Source organism: Chiloscyllium punctatum, chromosome 3 (genome assembly GCF_047496795.1).
Source record: "Chiloscyllium punctatum isolate Juve2018m chromosome 3, sChiPun1.3, whole genome shotgun sequence".
Classification (NCBI taxonomy): domain Eukaryota; kingdom Metazoa; phylum Chordata; class Chondrichthyes; order Orectolobiformes; family Hemiscylliidae; genus Chiloscyllium; species Chiloscyllium punctatum.
Window position 1 is genome coordinate 12069170 of NC_092741.1, and position 19906 is coordinate 12089075.

General features: G+C 42.5%; 1 protein-coding gene and 1 long non-coding RNA gene across 2 annotated transcripts in view; one reads left to right on the forward strand and one right to left on the reverse strand.

The window, feature by feature from the left end:
* The window catches only part of LOC140455681 (uncharacterized), a 72543-nt gene extending 53656 nt beyond the window's left edge, over nt 1-18887 (forward strand). The window contains exon 3 of the long non-coding RNA XR_011952951.1: nt 18763-18887. This is a non-coding gene — a long non-coding RNA (uncharacterized lncRNA). The remainder of the gene's footprint in view (nt 1-18762) is intronic.
* fbxo28 (F-box protein 28) overlaps nt 1-18999 on the reverse strand; it is a 44525-nt gene extending 25526 nt beyond the window's left edge. Inside the window, exons 1-2 of the mRNA XM_072550663.1 lie at nt 18754-18999; nt 14825-14934 (exon numbers count right to left, since the gene is read on the reverse strand). Of these exons, the coding sequence (XP_072406764.1) occupies nt 14825-14934; nt 18754-18984 (341 nt within the window). The 5' untranslated portion in view covers nt 18985-18999. The remainder of the gene's footprint in view (nt 1-14824; nt 14935-18753) is intronic.
* Between the last annotated feature and the right edge of the window lie 907 nt (nt 19000-19906).

Sequence of the window (19906 nt, forward strand, 5' to 3'; positions counted from 1 at the left end):
TCCTTAATTGTTGGGATATTACTCATGCCTTCCACCTGTGAAGACTGACACAAAGTATTTATTAAGTTTTTCAGCTATTTCCTTATCTCCCATCACTAGTCTTCTTGCATCAATTTGGAGTGGCCCAATTTCTACTTTTGCCTCTCATGTGTTTCTTAAGTATTGAAAGAAACTTTTGCTATCATTTCTAATATTACTGGCGAGCTTACCTTCATATTTGATCCTCTTGTTCCTTATTTCTCTCTGAGGTTGTTGGAGGGAATCTTGAGGGACAGGATTTACATGTATTTGGAAAGGCAAGGTCTGATAAGGGATAGTCATGAGAAAACCTATAGCCTTAAAACCTGTCTTTTAACATTTAGGCTAAAATGTAATGCTGAATTATAGAACACATTTGCTGTGCTAGAAAATAGACAGACAGGAAAGCTCAGAAAAAAGTGGGGGGAGCACAAAGAATGCAGAAGATAGGGACATCTGTGCTCACCAAGTGAAAACAGGATGCCCTCAGGCAATTAAAAACATTTGCCTTAACATCAGTGAATCTGTGTGAACAGGACACCAAGTGATAACATTCACGGCTATTCCCTTGTGAAATTAATGACAGTATTTGATTCTGACCCTGAAGCGAAACTTGGTACTATCAAAAGCCTTGTAATTGATGGTCAGATCCTGTTGATTGTCGTGGAATCTTATTACCCCTTGCAAGCCGGACAGGCAGAGAAAAACACCTTTGCTGTTACAAGACCCTGACTTGAGAGTTCAAAAGGACACTAGAGAGAGAGGCCATTTTCAGTGCTGAGACTGTTGGAAGCCAGTAGAAAATTAACTCTTACTGCTTACCTGCTTTGGATTGGATTTAATTGCATTTTGGGACTGTATGACGATATTAAGTAGCGATTACTGGCTATTAAATACAAACTCTGTAAAAGGTAATATTCATGAAGCTTTTCTGCAGACCACTCTACAGACCGCCCCACTGTCAACTCTAACTAATCAGACCTTATGTCTTATTTGAATCACAACCCTGAAAAGAGAGCATGTTTAATTCAAAGACTAATGAATTGGTTTAAATGCAACCTTACAGTAACATCTCAGCCTCAAGTACAGAGTGATTCAGTGCTTAAAAAGCAGGAGTCTGGTTCTAGCTTGGAAATTATTCTAGGCCTAACATTGAAGAGATTCTGGCACAACGTGTCAGGAAACCATTTTATGGTCAAAAGTTTGCCCTCCTTGCTAAGAAGCCATCTTGTAAAACAATTGTATCTGTCAAGTCCATCAGGAAGTGGTCAGCACATTGTGTCCTTGAGACCATTTGGGAAAAGGAGAGGGCGGATCCTTTCGAGCGGTTCCCTGAGAAGACTGTCAAAGCCATTTGGCAGAATGCCTCATCGCCAGAACTTTCCAACAAGCACTAAGACATGGCTTGGCTGGTGGTGAGAAGGGCTCTTCCTGTGAGATCCTTTATGCATGCCCGGACTCTCAGCCACACCGCACGCTGCCCTCAAAGCGGCTGTGGGGGGGTACGAGACTGTCACACACCTCCTTCTGGAATGTGCCTATGCAGAAGAAGTCTGGAGAGGAATGCAGTGGTGTTTGTCGAGGTTCATTCCGAGCAGCACCGTGACGCAAGACTCCATGCTCTACGATTTGTTCCCCAGGACGCACACCTAGACGAACATTAACTGTGCCTGGAGGATTATCAACTCGGTGAAGGACACTCTCTGGGTGGTCTGAAACTTGTTGATCTTATAGCTGAAGGAGTTGACCCCGACTGAGTGTTGCAGACTGGCTCAGTCCAAGGTCCAGGACCACGTGTTGAGGGACGCTCTGAAGCTTGGGGCAGCTGCTGCCAAGGCATGGTGAATTTAAGGTCAGGGTGGAATGTGTTGTGAAGTTGATGAACTGCTCATCCTCCTTGCGGGAGCACGAGGTAACGCTGATGCAGTCATCACTGTAGCGGAGGAGGAGGTGGGGAGTGGTGCCGGTGTAACTACGGAAGATGGACTGTTCTACATAGCCGACAAAGAGACAGGCATAGCTGGGGCCCATATGGGTGCCCATGGCTACCCCTTTGGTGGGAGGATTCGAAGGAGAAATTTTTAAGGGTGAGGACCAATTTGGCCAAACGAATGAGAGTGTCAGTGGAAGGGGACGTCAGGAAAGGAAGAACTGGCTTGGAGGCTGTGGTCATGGCGGATGGAGGTATAGAGGGATTGGATGTCCAAGATGAGGCGTTGGGGGCCAGGGAAACTCAAATCTTGCAGGAGATGGAGGGCGTGGATGGTGTCTCGAACGTATGTGGGGAGTTCCTGGACTAGGGGGGGATAGGACAGCATCGAGGTAGGTGGAGATGAGTTCAGTGGGGCAGGAGCAGGCTGAGACAATGGGTCAGCCGGGGTGGTCAGACTTGTGGATCTTGGGAAGGAGGTAGAACTGGGCAGTACGAGGTTCCTGGACTAAGAGGTTGGATAAAAATCGATAAAAATTGAGTTACCTAATGCAGAACTCTAAACAATGACAGTGGGATTATTTACCTAGTGAACTAGGGTTAACACACTGGATCTATCTTAAGGAGATAGCACTCATGAAATCCCACTGAGATTCTATCACAGATGCAGAACTAGAAATAAATGATTGCTGGCAAATTATGTTTTCCCAAATGCATGGAACAGAAATCAATATCTATCTGAACTCCCATCACCAAGTGGAAAGGTATTGATTACACATGTACCAGTGGCTGCTGCATGGACTGAGTATACCTGAGGCCTCTCCAATTGACAGCAGGAGTCACACTGTTCAAAGAAGAGTAGGGGAGTTATCGCTGGTGGTCAACACAAAATAAGAAATTATCTACCATCATTGCACTGTTCTGAGGAAAGGTCACTGGACCTAAAACGTTAACTCTGATTTCGCACCACAGATACTGCCAGACCTGCTGAGATTTTTCAGCAATTTGTTTTTGCTTTCAATTTCTAGCATCCTTAGTTCTTTTGGTTTTTATTATTGCATTACTGTTTGAAAGAGTTGCTGTGCAACGTATTGGCTTCCCTGCTTCCAACATAATAAGGATTACACACGAAAAGGATTTCAATGGATATAAGTACTCAGATCGCAATCTATCCAATCTCACTTCATAACTAAAGATCTCTAGCCCAAGCAACATCCTGGTAAATGTCCTCTGCACTCTCTCCAGTGCTATCATAGCTCTCTTGTAATATGTATTCCAGAGAAACACACAATACTCTAGCAGTTACCAATCCAAAGTTTTGTACAATTCCAGCAAAACCTCCCTGTTCTTATACTCTATACCTCGCCAATATGCCTTCTTAGCCTCTTTGATCAAACTGTCCCATTATCTTATGGGACTGGTGGACATGCACACCAAGGTCTCTCTAATCTTGGTGCTTCCCAGTGTCCTACAGTTTATTATATATTCCTTGGACTAGTTTGTCCTGTTCCAGTGCATCATCTCTCATTTATCGGGATTGGATTTCATTTCACAATTAAAGGCAGCCAACATAATCAACAACCCCTTCCACCCCAGTTATAGTCTCTCCCGTCAGGCAGAAGATACAAATGTTTAAACACAAGTACCAGCAGATTCAAGAACAGCTTCCTCCCTGTTATTAGACTTCTGAATGGACCTCTCAAATTTCAAATTTAATGTTGACCTTGCTGTTTGTGCGCCTTCTCTGCAGCTATAACATTGTATTCCTTGCTCTGTTCTATTATCTTTATGCATTTTGCATGGTATGATCTACCTGTACTGCACACAAAACAAAACTTTTCACTGTGCTTAGGTGAAATGTAACAATAAAATCAAATAAAATCAAAAAGTAGCAGTATTCTATCACAGTCTGACATGTGCCTGGTTGATGGTGGACAGGCTTTGAGAAGTCAGGAGGGGAGTTACTCCCTGTATGATTCCTAGTCTCTGGCCTGTTCTTGTAGTCACTGCATTTTTATGGCAAGTCCAGTTGAGTTTCTGGTCAATAGTAATCCCAATGATGGTAAGAATTCAATATTGGCAGTCTCACTGAATATCAAGGAGATGTGTTGAGATTGTCTCTTATTTGAGATTATCCAGATCTTGTTGCCTTTGGACATGCAATGCTTCAGTACCTGAAGAGTTGCAAATGATGCTGAATAGTGTGCAATCATTGGAGAACATTCCCACTTCAGAACATATGATGAAGGGAAGGTCGTTTATGAAACAGCTGAAGATGGTTAGGCCTAGGGCACCACACTGAGGAACTCCAGCAGACATATCCTGGAGCAGAGGTGAGTGACCTCCAACAAACATAACCAACTTCCTACATGCCAGGAATGACTCCAACCCCTTCCAGTTCTGACATCGTCATATTGGACTCAAAATATCAGCTTTTTCCTGCTGTAAACGCTGCCAAACCTGCTCAGTTTCTTCAGAATTTTCTGTTTTCAGATTTCCAACTGTATTTTGCTTTTGTTTGTAACTGTTTAACCTCACCCCAAGAATGAGTGGTTTAAACTTGCTCTGAATGACTGTAATTAAATATTTTTTCAATAAAGGGAGAGAAACTGTGATCCAGCTATGGTTTCACCAACACACTCTATAAATGCAGCAAAACATGCCTACTTTTTTATTCCATTCGCCTTGTCAATATTTATTTGCCTTCCTAATTATGTACTGTACGGGCGTATTCACTTTATGTGATTCACATACCAGGACACCCTGCCAAAGTGGACATGTTCACAATTTCCAACTTTATACTTCATCTGACAAATTTTTGCCAACACACTTAATCTGTCTATATGCTTAAACAGCTTACCTCCTCTTGCTAACTTACTTACTGGCAAATCTGCAAATCTAGTTACCATATATTCAGCCCTTTCTTCCAAGTTATTGATAGAAACTGTAAGTAACTGAGGACCCAGCACTGATCTTTGTGGTTCTCCACCAGTTGCACTCAACTTGAAAATGATGCATTTATACCTAACCTCCTCTTCCTGTTGGGTAGCTATCCTCTTGCCTGGAGTGAATGCATGTATTTACTGGGTAAGAAAGTGTGTACATCTTCAATTTGTACAAACCTAATTTAGATTAAATTACTTACAGTGTGGAAACAGGCCCTTTGGCCCAACAAGTCCACACCGAGCTGCCGAATTGCAAGCTTTGAGCAGTCTTATTTTGAAAAGGAGAAATGAAGGATCAGTGTCATTAAGAACCAGCTGAAAATAGATCCTCATTTACTGAGCAAGCTGGACTTTGTACTGGACTCATGGACACAGGAACCTCCATTATCCAAAGGACATAGGTGGGGAGTATTTTTAGATTAGATTACTTACAGTGTGGAAACAGGCCCTTCGGCCCAACAAGTCCACACCGACCTGCTGAAGCGCACCCACCCAGACCCATTCCCTTACATATACCCCTGCACCTAACACTACGGGCAACTTAGCATGGCCAATTCATCTAACCTGCACATCTTTGGACTGTGGGAGGAAACCAGAGCACCCGGAGGAAACCCACACAGACACGGGGAGAATGTGCAAACTCCACACAGTCAGTCACCTGAGGTGGGAATTGAACCCAGGTTTCTGGCGCTGTGAGGCAGCAGTGCTAACCACTGTGCCACCGTGCCACCCATTTCATTTGGTTAACTGAATTCCGGATAACTGAATGCCAGATAACAGTTTAGCCAAGTATCAGGACTTTGCAATCTTACCAGATAATCCGATATTCGGATAATCGAGATTCCTCTGCATCAGTAGCCAATTCTGTGCAGCAGACCATTTGTGCGTGACTTACAGTGGAACGGCAGAGTTAAGCATCTCAAGGAGTTCAGTGAAGAAAGGAGAGAGGTGTTAAGTTGATTTTTGCCTCAACAAAGTAGCTGATTGGTGAGTATTTCTAGTCTTCAAATTGAAAGCAAGGTCTTCAGTTTGTGTTCAGGTCTCCAGTTTTTTACCTCTTTTTTTAAAGCATATAGTCTGTTAGGTATCAGATTGGTAGTAGCACATTAAAAAAAGGAAAGACAAAGTTTAAAGAACAGTGATACGAGAATGAAAGACCAACAAAGGGGAGACAAACATACTTAATCTTGTCACCAATCTACCCATTACAGTAAATCTGTCTAGGACTGTATTGGTAGGAGTGGCCACACACAGTCATAGAGTCAGAGATGTACAGCACAGAAACAGGCCCTTCAGTCCCGGTATCCATGTAGACCACATATCCTAAATTAATGCAGTTCCATTTGTCAACATTTGGCCCAAATCCCTCTAAACCCTTCCTATTCATATAGCCATCCAGATGCCTTTTAAATGTTGTAATTGTCCCAGCTTCCACCACTTCCTCTGGCAGTTCATACCATATATGCACCACCCTGTGTGTGAAAAAGTTGCCACTTAGGTCCCTTTTAAATCTTTCCCCTCTCACCTTAAACCTACACCCTCTAGTTTTGGACTCCTCTATCCTGGGGAAAAAACCTTGACTATTCACCCTATCCATGCCCCTCTTGATTTTGTAAATCTCTATGAGGCGACCCCTCAGCTTCTAATGCTCCAGGGAAAATAGCCCCAGCCTATTTAGCATCTCCCTACAGTTCATACCCTTCATCCCTGGCAACAGCCTTGTAAGTCTATTCTGAATTCTTTCAAGTTTAACAACATTTTTTCTGTAGAAGGGCGACCAAGGATTGAATGCAGTATTCCAAAAGTGGCCTAACCAATGGACTATACAGCCACAACATGGCCTCCCAACTCCTATGCTCAATGCACTCACCAATAAAGGCAAGCAAACCAAATGCCTTCAGCACCACCCTTACGGGGACTAAGTCACACTGAGGATCCCCGTGACAAAACAGGGTTATTAGTATGCCAAACAGTTTAAGTAGCATACAGACAGCACTAAGTGATCCCACAACCAATGGCTCAGATCTAAGCTCTGCATTCCAGCCACAACAGCTGTAAACCGTGATGAACAATTAAACAACTAGCAGGAGGAGGGGGTGCACAAATATCCAGCCTAGACAGCAAAACCCATGTTCCGTGAATGAATATTTTAAAAAATCACCAACTTTAGTGATGGGGAGTCTAGCACATCACTGCAAAAGACAAGGCTGAAGACCTTAGCCAGAAGTGCTAAGTGGATGAACTATTTCAGCCTCTTCAGCATCACAGAGGCCAGTCTACAGCCAATTCAATTCACTCCACATTGACCTTAATAAAAGGCTGAAGGCACTAGACACCGATGATTTAAAGGCCCTGACAACATTCAAGCACTTTATTAGTATTTCATCATGTAATGTGGGAATTGTTAGCTGGAGATATATGCTCTAGATCCATGGCCCCAAGTCAAGCTGTTCCAGAACAGCTAGAATATTAGCATCCACCTGACTATTTGGAAATGGCCCATGTATGCCCTGTACACAAAATGTAAGACAAATCCAACCTGGCCAATTACCGCAACATCAGTCTACTCAATCACCAGCAAAGTGATGGAAGTGCTAATTGGCAGTGCTATCAAGCCACACTTTCTCAGAATTTGCTGCTCACTACAAGTTCACTTTGGGCTCTGCCAGGACCACTCAGCTGTTGACTTCATTACAGCTCTGGTCCAAACATAGGAAAAAAGAGTTGAACTCTAAAGTGGAGAGTTCCATTTGTCAACATTTGGCCCAAATCCCTCTTTTGGCTCGGTATTCACATGAGATTTAGATTACTTTTTTTAAGAGTTAGATCACTTACTGTGTGGAAACAGGCTCTTTGGCCCAACAAGTCCACACCGATCTGCCGAAGCACAACCCACCCAGACCCATTCCCCTACATTTACCCCTTCACCTAACACTACGGACAATTTAGCATGGCCAATTCACCTAACCTGCACATTTTTGGACTGTGGGAGGAAACCGGAGCACCCGGAGGAAACCCACGCAGACACTGGGAGAATGTGCAAACTCCACACAAACAGTCGCCTGAGGCGGGAATTGAACCCGGATCTCTGGCGCTGTGAGGCAGCAGTGCTAACCACTGTGCCACTGTACTGCCCACGAGATGGGGACGCTCGGCACCATTTGCAATTTCTAAGATATTGAAGCTGCCCAACTCCATATGTAGCAATATCCAGGTTTGGACTGATGTGTGGTGAGTAACATTTGCACCACAGAAGTGCCAGGCAAAGATCATCTCCAATCTGAGAGTCTAATAACTGTGTGATAACCCAGAAGCTAAGTATTGCTGAAACATGATACATCTTGTTAAAACTTTTCATCTTGCATATCAATGCAATTTGCAAAAATACTAATTTAAGGAAAATCAATATTTATTCAGAATGATAGAAGAGGCTGACTGATTGGGACCAATCTGTGGACTAACTGGTAGAGGTGCTGCGATGTAAAATGCACCAGTTAATTATGATTGACAGATAACAAACATTTTGTTAAACCAGGCAGGTGAATTCTGACTCGTCAAGGCATTGCACTGAGAAAACAGTCAGCGAATGGGTGTTATTTATTTCATTGACTTGAAACAGATGCTGTGTGCATGTATTTTCCTTTTGTCTGCAAAGTACAGGTGCTGTGTGTTAATACACATAGGTTATAGCAAAACAGTAAAGTCACCGTAGTCCTACCAGATCATAGGGCTGCTGTTCTGTTACAGAGAAATGACAGGTGGTGGTTTAACCTGAGAGCAATAGCATACATACTGAAAATGAGGTAGGTAAAGCCATCAAACAACATAAGCAAAAGTGACAGACAGATCTAAGTGATCCCACAACAAACAAATCAGATCTAAGCTCTGCAGTCTTGCCACATTCAGCTGTGAATGGTAGTGGACAATTCAATAACTCACTGGAGAAGGCAGCTCCACACATATCCCATCCTCAATGATGGAAGAGCCTGGCACATCAGTGCGAAAGATAAGGCTGAAGGATTTGCAACAATCGTCAGCCAGAAGCACTGCTTGGATAATTCATCTTGGCCTCATCCAGTGGTCTCCAGCATCATAGGGGTCTTCAGTCATTTTCATTCACTGACATCAACAAACATTTGGAGATACTGACACTGCAAAGGCTATGAGCCCTAACAACATTCCAACAATAGTACCAAAGACTTGTGCTCTAGGATTTCCCGCTCCCCTAGCCAAGTTGTTCAAGTTCAGCTATAATTCTAGCATTTACCTGACAATGTGGCAAGTTGCCCAGGTATGTCTTGTATGCAAAAAGCAGAACAAATCCAACTAAGCCAATTATCACCCCAACAGTCTACTCTCGATCATTAATGAAGTGATAGAAGGTGTCATTAACAGTGGAATCAAGCAGCACCTGCTCAGTGACACCGAGTTTGGATTCCACCAGGGCCACTCAGCTGCTGACCTCATCACAGTCCTCAAAAATATGTCTGCTTCAGCCTTAAATTTACTTGAAGATACATAATGAGCCAGCCTCAACAGCCCTCTGTGGTAAAGAATAACACAAACTTGCCGCTCTCTGAGATAAGAAATTCCTCTTCAGTCTTCAATTGCTGACTTCTTACTTTGACATCATGCTCTCTGGTCCTAGACTCTCCCACATGGGAGACAAGCTCTCCACATCTATCCTGTGAGGAACATTAATTTCCATCTGCCAAGTTATTGTCAACTCTATATCTCTCTGTAAACTCTGTGTCGTCACATCTATTTGTGTGACCGGTACATCAATTCCATCATCCATATTATCACTGACACACATGGTAAATAATTATGGCTGCAGCACTAATCGCTATGGCACTCCACTAGTTACATGTTGCCATCCTGAAAATGCCCCATTTATACCAACTCTGTCTTCTACTAGGTAGCCAATTCTCAATCCATGCTAACAAACTCCATGGGATCTCACCTTATTAACCTTTCCAAATATCAGATGTTAAGCTAACTGATCTGCTGGTTTTTTTTGTCTCCCTCTTTTTTTTGAATGTGTGTGTTACATTGGATGTTTTCCAATCCTCTAGACCTTTTTCAGATTTTAAGGATTCTTGGAAGATCACTGCTAGTACATCCACTAATTCAGTAGCAATTTTCTTTAAAATCCTAAGATGCAATCCATTATGTCTTAAGTCTCATTGGCCTTTAGCCCCATTAGTTTCCCTAGTAGTTTCTCTCTGATGTTAGTTATTGTATTTATTTTTTCTTCACACCCACAAGACAGACCCCTAAATTATTTAGCATTTTTGCAATGCTGTGTCCTTTACTGTGACAACTGATGCAAAGGATTTGTTCAACTCTTCTGCCATTTCCTGGATTCCCACTTTATTTCCCCAGCCTCAATTTCTAAGGTGACTATGTCACTATAGCCTCTCTTATCTATTATATATTTGAAGAAGCTCTTACTGTTTGTTCTTAAATTACTTGTCAGTTAACCCTCATTGTTTATTTTCTCCTTCATTACTCTTGATAATCTTTCGTTAGCTTTTAAACCTTTGCCAATCCTCTGGTTTACCATTAATCTCTGCCATGTTGCATGATTTTTCTCTATTTCATAATATCTCTAATTTCCCTGATTAACCATAGTTGGTTTATTCTCTTCTCAGAATTAGATTAGTTACAGTGTGGAAACAGGCCCTTCGGCCCAACAAGTACACACCAACCTGCCAAAGCGCAAACCACCCAGACGTGGTGGTTAATTTATATTTACCCCTTCACCTAACACTACGGGCAATTTAGCATGGCCAATTCACCTAACCTGCACATTTTTGGACTGTGGGAGGAAACTGGAGCACCCGGAGGAAACCCACGCAAACTCTACACAGTCAGTCGCCTGAGGCGGGAATTGAACCCAGGTCTCTGGCGCTGTGAGGCAGCAGTGCTAACCACTGTGCCAACTTGCCACCCACCAATCTTCTCTCTCACCTGGAGGTGTATCTTTGCTGTGAGTAATGAACTATTTACTTAAATGTTTGCCATTGTTTCTAAACCATCTTTAGTGCTGAACTTCTTTCCCAGTGCAACTCTGTCCTCATCCTTATGAACTCACCTTCATTAAAGTTAAGCACCGTCATTTCCAACCGAAGTTTCTCATCTCAAACTAAATGTTAAACGTTACTATATTATGAACACTGTTTTCTGGGAGTTCTTTTCCTCTGATTTAATTTAATATATATGCCTCAATACACATTGCCTGATCCAAAATAGACTGATCCCTGATTGGATCCAAACACAAGGCGTGCGATAAGGTTCTTCACAGTAGGCTATTGTACAAAATGTGGAAGAATGGGATTGTGGGAGATATAGCAGTTTGGATCAGTAATTGGCTTGCTGAAAGAAGACAGAGGGTGGTGGTTGATGGGAAATGTTCATCCTGGAGTCCAGTTAATTGTGGTGTACCGCAAGGGTTGGTGTTGGGTCCACTGCTGTTCGTCATTTTTATAAACGACCTGGATGAGGCGTTGAAGGGTGGGTTAGTAAATTTGCAGACGACCCTAAGGTCGGTGGAGTTGTGGATAGTGACGAAGGATGTTGTAGGTTACAGAGAGACATAGATAAGCTGCAGAGCTGGGCTGAGAGGTGACAAATGGAGTTTAATGCGGACAAGTGTGAGGTGATTCACTTTGGTCGGAGTAACCGGAATGCAAAGTACTGGGCTAATGGTAAGATTCTTGGTAGTGTAGATGACCAGAGAGATCTCAGTGTCCAGGTACACAGATCCTTGAAAGCTGCCACCCAGGTTGACAGGATTGTTAAGAAGGCATACAGTGTTTTAGCTTTTATTCATAGAGGGATCAAGTTCCGGATCCATGAGGTTATGCTACAGCTGTACAAAGCTCTGGTACGACCACACTTGGAGTATTGCATACAGTTCTTGTCACCGCATTATAAGGAGGATGTGGAAGCTTTGGAAAGGGTGCAGAGGAGATTTACTAGGGTGTTGTCTGGTATGGAGGGAAGGTCTTATGAGGAAAGGCTGAGGGACTTGAGGCTGTTTTCGTTAGAGAGAAGAAGGTTGAGAAGTGACTTAATAGAGACATATAAGATAATCAGAGAGTTAGATAGGGTGGACAGGGAGAGCCTTTTTCCAAGAATGGTGACAGCGAGCACGAGGGGGCATAGCTTTAAATTGAGGGCTGATAGATATAGGACAGATGTCCGAGGTAGTTTCTTTACTCAGAGAGTAGTAAGGGTATGGAATGCTTTGCCTGCAACGGTAGTAGAGTCACCAACGTTAAGTACATTTAAGTCGTCATTGGACAAGCATATGGACGTACATGGAATAGTGTAGGTGGGATGGACTTCAGATTCCTGATGAAGGGCTTTTGCCCGAAACGTCGATTTCGAAGCTACTTGGATGCTGCCTGAACTGCTGTGCTCTTCCAGCACCACTAATCCAGAATCTGGTTTCCAGCATCTGCAGTCATTGTTTTTACCTTCAGATTGGTATGATAGTTCGGCGCAACATTGAGGGCCGAAGGGCCTGTACTGCGCTGTAATGTTCTACATTCTATAATGACATGCATACACTCTACCAATTCTTCCTTGATGACATTTTGATTTTCCCAATCTAGGTGAAGATTAAAGTCACCTATGATTAGCATATTATCTTTTACATGCCCTTATTACCTTCTGATTTATTCTATCCAACTGTTACGAAGCATATAAACTACTGCTAGTGTCTTCTTCCGCTTGTTTTTTTTTAAAACCTTCAACCAATCCTAGGTCATTTCTTGCTTTCATATTTTCCAACCCATACCAGCAATGCTACCCAACACCCTTTCTTTCTTGCCTGTCCAAAAAGTTGCAAACTCCTGAATACTTTGCTCCCATCTTCAATCTCCTTGTAATCATGTCACCAAAATGGCTGCGACAGCATACTCATTAATCACGATCTGTGCTATTAATTCATTTATTTTGTTCTGAATCCTGCACACATTTGATAGTCATTAAATTTCCCTTTTTCTTTTACCATTTTCTCCCTTTGACTCCATTTGCACTTGTACACCCTTTCCCATTCTGGGTATCACTGTCAAAATAGTCATCCTGCAATACCACAATAGTCTATTGCTTTGTAAGCTTAAGTAATCCCAATTCCCAACCCTTCCCTTTCTAATTAGCTTAAATCCTTCTCTGCCGCACAATTTATTCAATTTGCTCAGATGCTGGTCAAAGCATTGTGTAAGTGAAGCCTGCCTCAGTGGACCAGCTCCATTCTATCCCAATACTACAGTCAGCACCCCATGAACGACAACATATTTCTGCCACACCACTCGTTAAGCCACTCATTTAACTCCTTGACTTTATTTACCCTTGATATCAGTTTGTCCTTGGCTGAGGTAGCAATCCTGAGATAATCTTGGAGATTTTGCTTTTTAGTTTAGTTTAACTGCTTAAAATCTTTCAGCACAACCTCCTTTCCAGTTCCATCAATGTGGTTAGCACCAACGTGGAAGATGGCAATTGAAACCCTCCCCTTCAACACAAAGTTCCTCCCAGCCCCAGCAGCCCCTTGACTCTTGCAGAAGGCAGACAACACAGTCTTCAAGATTCACTTTCATCATACCTCTGACTTGTGCAATGTAAATGCTGGACAGCCTTTGGTGAGACAGGAGGAGACTATTCACTGCAGGATTCCTAGCCTTCAACTTCTTGTAGTTTCAAAATTTAAATGATTGGTCCAATTTCATTTCTGGTCAACAGTAATTCACAGGATATGATTGTGGAAGATTCAGAAATGGTAATGGCATCGAATGCCTAGGGGCAATGATTAGACTCAGTTTTGTTGGAGAACGTCATTGTCTGGCACTTGTGTGATGCAAATGTCACATGCCACTGGTCAGTCCAAGCCTGGATATTGTCCAGATCTTGCTTCATTTATCCATGGACTTCTTCAGTAACTGAGGAGTCATGAATTATGCTGAACATCATGCAATCATCCGCAAATATCCCCACTTCCGTCCTTATGATAGAGGGAAGGTCATTGATGAAATCGCTGAAGTTGGTTGGACCTAGGACATTAACCTTAGGAACTGAGATGTCCTAAAGCTGACATGACTGACCTCCAATAATTACAACCATTTTCTTCTGTGCTAGCTCTGACCCCAACCTTTTCCCCTCTAGATTTGCTAGAGCTACTTGATGCCACACTCAGATAAATGCTGTCATTATGTCGAGCACTATCACCTCTGGAACTCAATGCTTTTCTTGGTGTTTGAACCAAGCAACAATGAGCAGGTTATTGCAAGTGCAGCTGAACAGAACCTGATCAATTTTTCACATTGTTGGGTAAATGCCAATGTTATAGCTGTATTGGAATAGCTTGACAGGCAACAAGTTGTGGAGCACATTTAGTCAGTGCTATTCCCAGAATACTGTCATGGCCATAGCTTTTGCAGTATCTAGTGCTCTCAGCTTTTCTTCATATCTCACAGAGTGAACCAAACTGGCTGAATGATGTTGGGGACCTCAGGAGGAAGCTGAAATGGATCATTTACAAGACTCTTCTGACTGAAGATCTTCACAAATTCTTCAGCCTTATCTGTAATTGATCAGTTGTTTAGCCTGAGACTGTGCATCTGTATTCTATATTTCCCAGTCAGGAGGAACAACCATTCAATGTCTACCATGCAATCCCTCCAGAATTCTGTACATTTCTTCTAAATGCCAGAATATATAGACCCAATTTTTGCAATCTGCATTATAGCACAATCCACAAATGCAAGGGTCAAGTTGAGTGAACCTACACTACAAACTTCAATAATCAGCGGAGATCATCTTCCCTTTCACATTTAATGCCAGTTGACAATCTGAATTCAAATACACTAAAAAGCTGTGAAGACAATACTATACCACCATGCCACTCCTACTGCCAGTTACTCACCGTGGTAGCTGCGCTTTAACCTGTTTCTGACACAAACTGTGATACCGCTCGACTTTCAGAAAGCCCTGGTTCAGCATCCGCTGACAAACTGCATCCATCCGTTTGCATACCTGCAGAAAAGATGCATGGAACTGACAGACTCCTGATGACATCATCAGATAGTTTTAAAAAAATACACAGGCAGTAGATACCCCACACTTGCCCAAATGTCAGGGTATGATCTTCACTCCCAAAATGCATGGAATGTCACTTATTGGCAGCTCTCTGTGATTCCCAGCATATTAGTCCAATCTCTTTGTGTCATTCCAGAGTGTTTTTCCCATGTCTCATGACTTGATTTGGAGTTTTTTTGAAGAAGTAACAAAGAGGATTGATGACGGCAGAGCAGTGGACGTGATCTAGTCCTTCAGTAAGGCATTCAAAAAGGGTGCCCATGGGATACTGGTTAGCATGGTTAGATCACATGGAATACAGGGAGAACTAGCCATTCGGATACAGAACTGGCTCAAAGGTGGAAGGCAGATGATGGTGGTGGAGGGTTGCTTTTCAGACTGGAGGCATGTGACCAGTGGAGTGCCACAAGGATCAGTGCAGGGTCCACTGCTTTTCGTCATTTATATAAATGATTTGGATGTGAACATAGGCGGTATAGTTAGTAAGTTTGCAGGTAACACCAAAATTGGATGTGTAGTGGACAGTGATGAAGGTTACCTCCAATTCCAAAGGGATCTTGATCAGATGGGCCAATGGACTGAGGAGTGGCAGATGGGAGTTTAATTTAAATAAATGCGAGGTGCTGCATTTTGGGAAAGCAAATCTTAGCAGGACTTATACACTCAATGGTAAGATCCTAAAGAATGTTGCTGAACAAAGAGACCTTGGAGTGCAGATTCAGAGTTTCTTTACACAGAGCGGTGGATACATGGAATGCACTGCCAGCAGTAGTTGTAGAGTCAGATACATTATGGACATGTGTCTTGGATAGACTTAGGGATGATAGTAAAATGAAGGATATGTAGGTTAGTTTGATCTCACAGTGGGGTATAAGGTTGGCACAATATCAAGGGCCAAAGGGCCCGTACTGTTCTTTATTCTATATTTAACCTGTCAAGCCCAGAATATTTCAATGAGATCATCCATCATTCTCCTGAATATGGGGACCAAAACTGTACACTGTACTCTTGTGCAGCCTCACAAACAGTCTATACAATTGTAACAAGACTTGCCTATTTTTAAACTCTCATTTTTAAATAATGAAGGCAATAATTCCATGTGCTTTCTTAATTACTTGTTGCATGCTAACTTTTTATGTTTCTAAGAGGCATTTAGAGAAACACATGAATAGGCAGGGAATAGAGGGATATGGACTACGTGTAGGCAGATGGGATTAGTTTAGAAATAGCATCATGGTTGGCAGATACATGGTGAGCTGAAGGGCCTATTCTTGTGCTGTACTGTTCTATACTCTATGTTCATGTATAAGAACAACCAAATCTGTGTGCTGCACATTTTTGGATCTCTCTCCATTTAAAACAGTCAACCATGGATTCTTCCTACCAAAGCATATGACATTGCACTTTCCCACATTAAACATTGTCAACTAAACCTATCTATACCCCCTTACAAACTTATGTCTTCATCACAACATGTCCTCACACTTAATCTTTTTTACTTGACAGATGTTACTTGACCAATATAGGCCAACAGGACAGATTAAGAAGGTGGTTAGGCAGCAGTCAGGACAGCTGCCTTTATCAGTAGTGGCATATGGACTATAAGAGCAGGGAGGTGATTTTGGAGCTGTACAGATATTTGATTAGGCCACAGATGGTGTATTTATTACTTCACTATAGTAAAGATTTGATTCCACCAGAGAATGGTGCCTAGGATAGAGAGCATTTTAGCTTTGAAGAGATGCTGGATAGGCTTGGATTGTTTTCTTCAGAACAAGAAAGGTCGAGAAAGGACTTAACTGAGGCATATGAGATTATGATGGGCACGGGGTGGATTTGAAGCAGCTATTCCCCTGAACTGAAGAGTCAATAATGAGAAGACATAATTTTAAGGTAAACAGCAGAATGTTTACAGCTGACTTGGAGAAAATGTTTTTCACCCAGAATTGGATGGGAATATAGAATGCACTGCCTAAGAGTAGAGGTGGGAAATCTCACTCCTTTAAAAAGTACTTGGATAAGTGCTCAAAGTGTAATAACATTCAAGAGTGTGTGCCAAGTGCTGGAAAAATATGATTAGATCTCATCTGTGCTGTATGACTTGGAGTTCACTAATATTATTTGATAGCCACCGGAGGCCTGGTGTTACGTGGCTGATATGAGTTACCTGGCATTATCTGACTGACATTATTGGATTGATGTTATTTGAAAGAGATTAGTGGACTCCAGTTGGTAGACTGACTTTAGATGACTGACATGAGTTGACTGAAGTTATCTGACTTTTGTTGTTTAACTCATTGCATGACTGGTGCTGTTTGACTGATGTAAGTGGACAGATGCTTTTGACTGATAGGAGTTGACTGATGCTCTTGAAGGCCACAGGTGTAGAGTAGAAGTAAAACCATTCAGGCCATCAGGTCTCCTTCACCATCCACGAGACCATAGCTGATCATTCTCAACTCCACTTTTCTGCCATAACCCTGGATTCCCTGTGGTCAAGAATCTCACAGATTCACTACCATTTGAAAAGATGAAATTTCTCCTCATCTGTTTCAAACAGACAGCCCTTATTCTTAGACTCTGGTCTCTGGTCCCTGACTGTCCCAGCAAGGTAAAACAATCGGTCCATATCTATCTTGTCAAATCCCATAAATATCTTCTACGTTTCAATAAAGGTCACCTCTCAGGCTTCTAAATTCCAATAAGTATAGGCCTAACCTACTCATCCTCTCCTGATAAGAAAGTACCTCCCAGCATCAGCTCTGTGAACTTTCTCTGGATGGCCTTCAATACCAATTTTTCTTTAATTAGATAGGAGACCCAAAACTGTTTACACTATTCCAGCTGTGGTTTGACTAGTGCCTTTAAATTATTTTAGCAAAACTTTCCCATCTTTATACACTATTTCCTTTGAAATAAATGCCAACATTTTATTTGCCTTGCCTATTGATCTTGGGTACTAGTGTTTTGAGATTTATGAATGAGGACTCTCAAATTCCTCTGTTCTGCAGCTTTCAGCAGTCTTTCTCCATTTAAATAATAATCATACCTGCCAAATACATAATCCCACATTATATTCCATCTGTCAAATTTTTACCCACTTGCTTAACCTGTCTATATCATCTCCCGAGTCTTTGTCATTCTCACAACTTGCTTTTCCACCTATTTGTGTCATCCACAAGCATTTCTACAGTACATACACTGTCCTCATCCAAGTCTTTAATTGTAAACAATTATGGCTCCAGGACTGGTCATTATAGCACTCCATTAGTTACAGCATGTCATTATGAAAATGCGCTCCTTGTTACAATTCTCTGTGTATTAGTTTTGCCAATCCTCTATCCGTTCTAATAACTACATCCAACACCATGGACTCATCATTAAGTGGCCTAATGTATGGTAGCATATCAAATTCTATCTGAAAATCCAAATTTCATTACATCCTCTGCTGCCCCATTATTTATCCTTGTTACCTCTTCAATGAATTCCAGCAAGTTTGCCTGGCATAATTCCCATTTCATGAAGCAATGTTTGATCATCATTTAACTGATGATAGTAGACTGATGTTATTTGGTTGAAGTTATCTGACTGACTTTAGTTGACTGATGATAATTGAGTGTATTTGTTTGCCTGATGTTAGTTGAACGGTATTATTTTGCTGGTGCTGTTTGACAGGAAGGAGTTGCGTGATAGTTTCCTGATAACGGGAATGACCGACATTATTTCCCTGTTATTTTGCTCGATGTCTGTGCTCACCATTCTCAGGCCGCTGATCTCATCGTACGACATTAACCCGAGGATGGAGTCGATGGCGACGATGGGGAGGTTAAGGAGGGGATTATTCTGATGCAGTTGCTCTATCCCGGGATTTGTGCTGAACTCTGTGCCGGTGAGAGGCTCGGGCCCAGGATCTGCGGCGGTCCCAGCTTCAGCCCCAGCGGCTGCTCCGCTCACATCCGCCATCTTAACCGACCGGACGTGACGCATCCACGCGCCCTCTGACGTTTACACGTCCGCGCGTGCGAAAGGCAGCGCTTGCGCACGTGATCGACGGGAACATTGACCAATGGGAGATCGATTAGAACCTTCTAGAACAGGGAGATCGTGCGCGAGCAGTAATTCTGCTGGAACAGAGATGCTCCTACACCAGGGAGATCTTTCTGCAATAGGGCGATCCTTCTAGAACTGAGAGATCCTTACAGAAGTGAGATCCATTCAGAACAGGGAGATCTTTCTCGAACGGGGCGGGGTATTTCTAGAACAGAGAGATCCTTCGACAACAGGGAGATCTTTCTAGAATAGGGCTCTCCATCTAGAACAGGGAGATCCATATAGAATAGGGGGTATTTCTAGAACAGAGATCCTTCTACAACAGGAAGATCTTTCTAGAATAGGGCGCTCCATCTAGAACAGGGAGATTCATCTAGAACAGAGGGTATTTGTAGAGCAGAGAGAACCTTCTACAACAGGGAGATCTTTCTAGAATAGGACGCTCCATCTAGAACAGGGAGATCCATATAGAATAGGGGGTATTTCTAGAACAGAGATCCTTCTACAACAGGGAGATCTTTCTAGAATAGGGCACTCCATTTAGAACAGGAAGATCCATCTAGAACAGAGGGTATTTCTAGAACAGAGAGATCCCTCTACGACCAGGGAGATCTTTGGAGAATGGGGCAATCCTTCTAGAACGTGGAGATCCTTCTAGAACATGGGGGCTTTTCTCAAACATGGAGATCCTTCTAGAACAGGGACATCTTTTCAGAACAGGGAAATCCTTCTGAGACAGGGCGATCCTTATAGAATAGGGAGATCTTTCTAGAATAGGGAAATCCTGCCAGCACAGGAAGATGCTTCCAAGACAGGGACAGCCTTCTAGTACAGGGACATCCTTCTAGAATAACCAAAA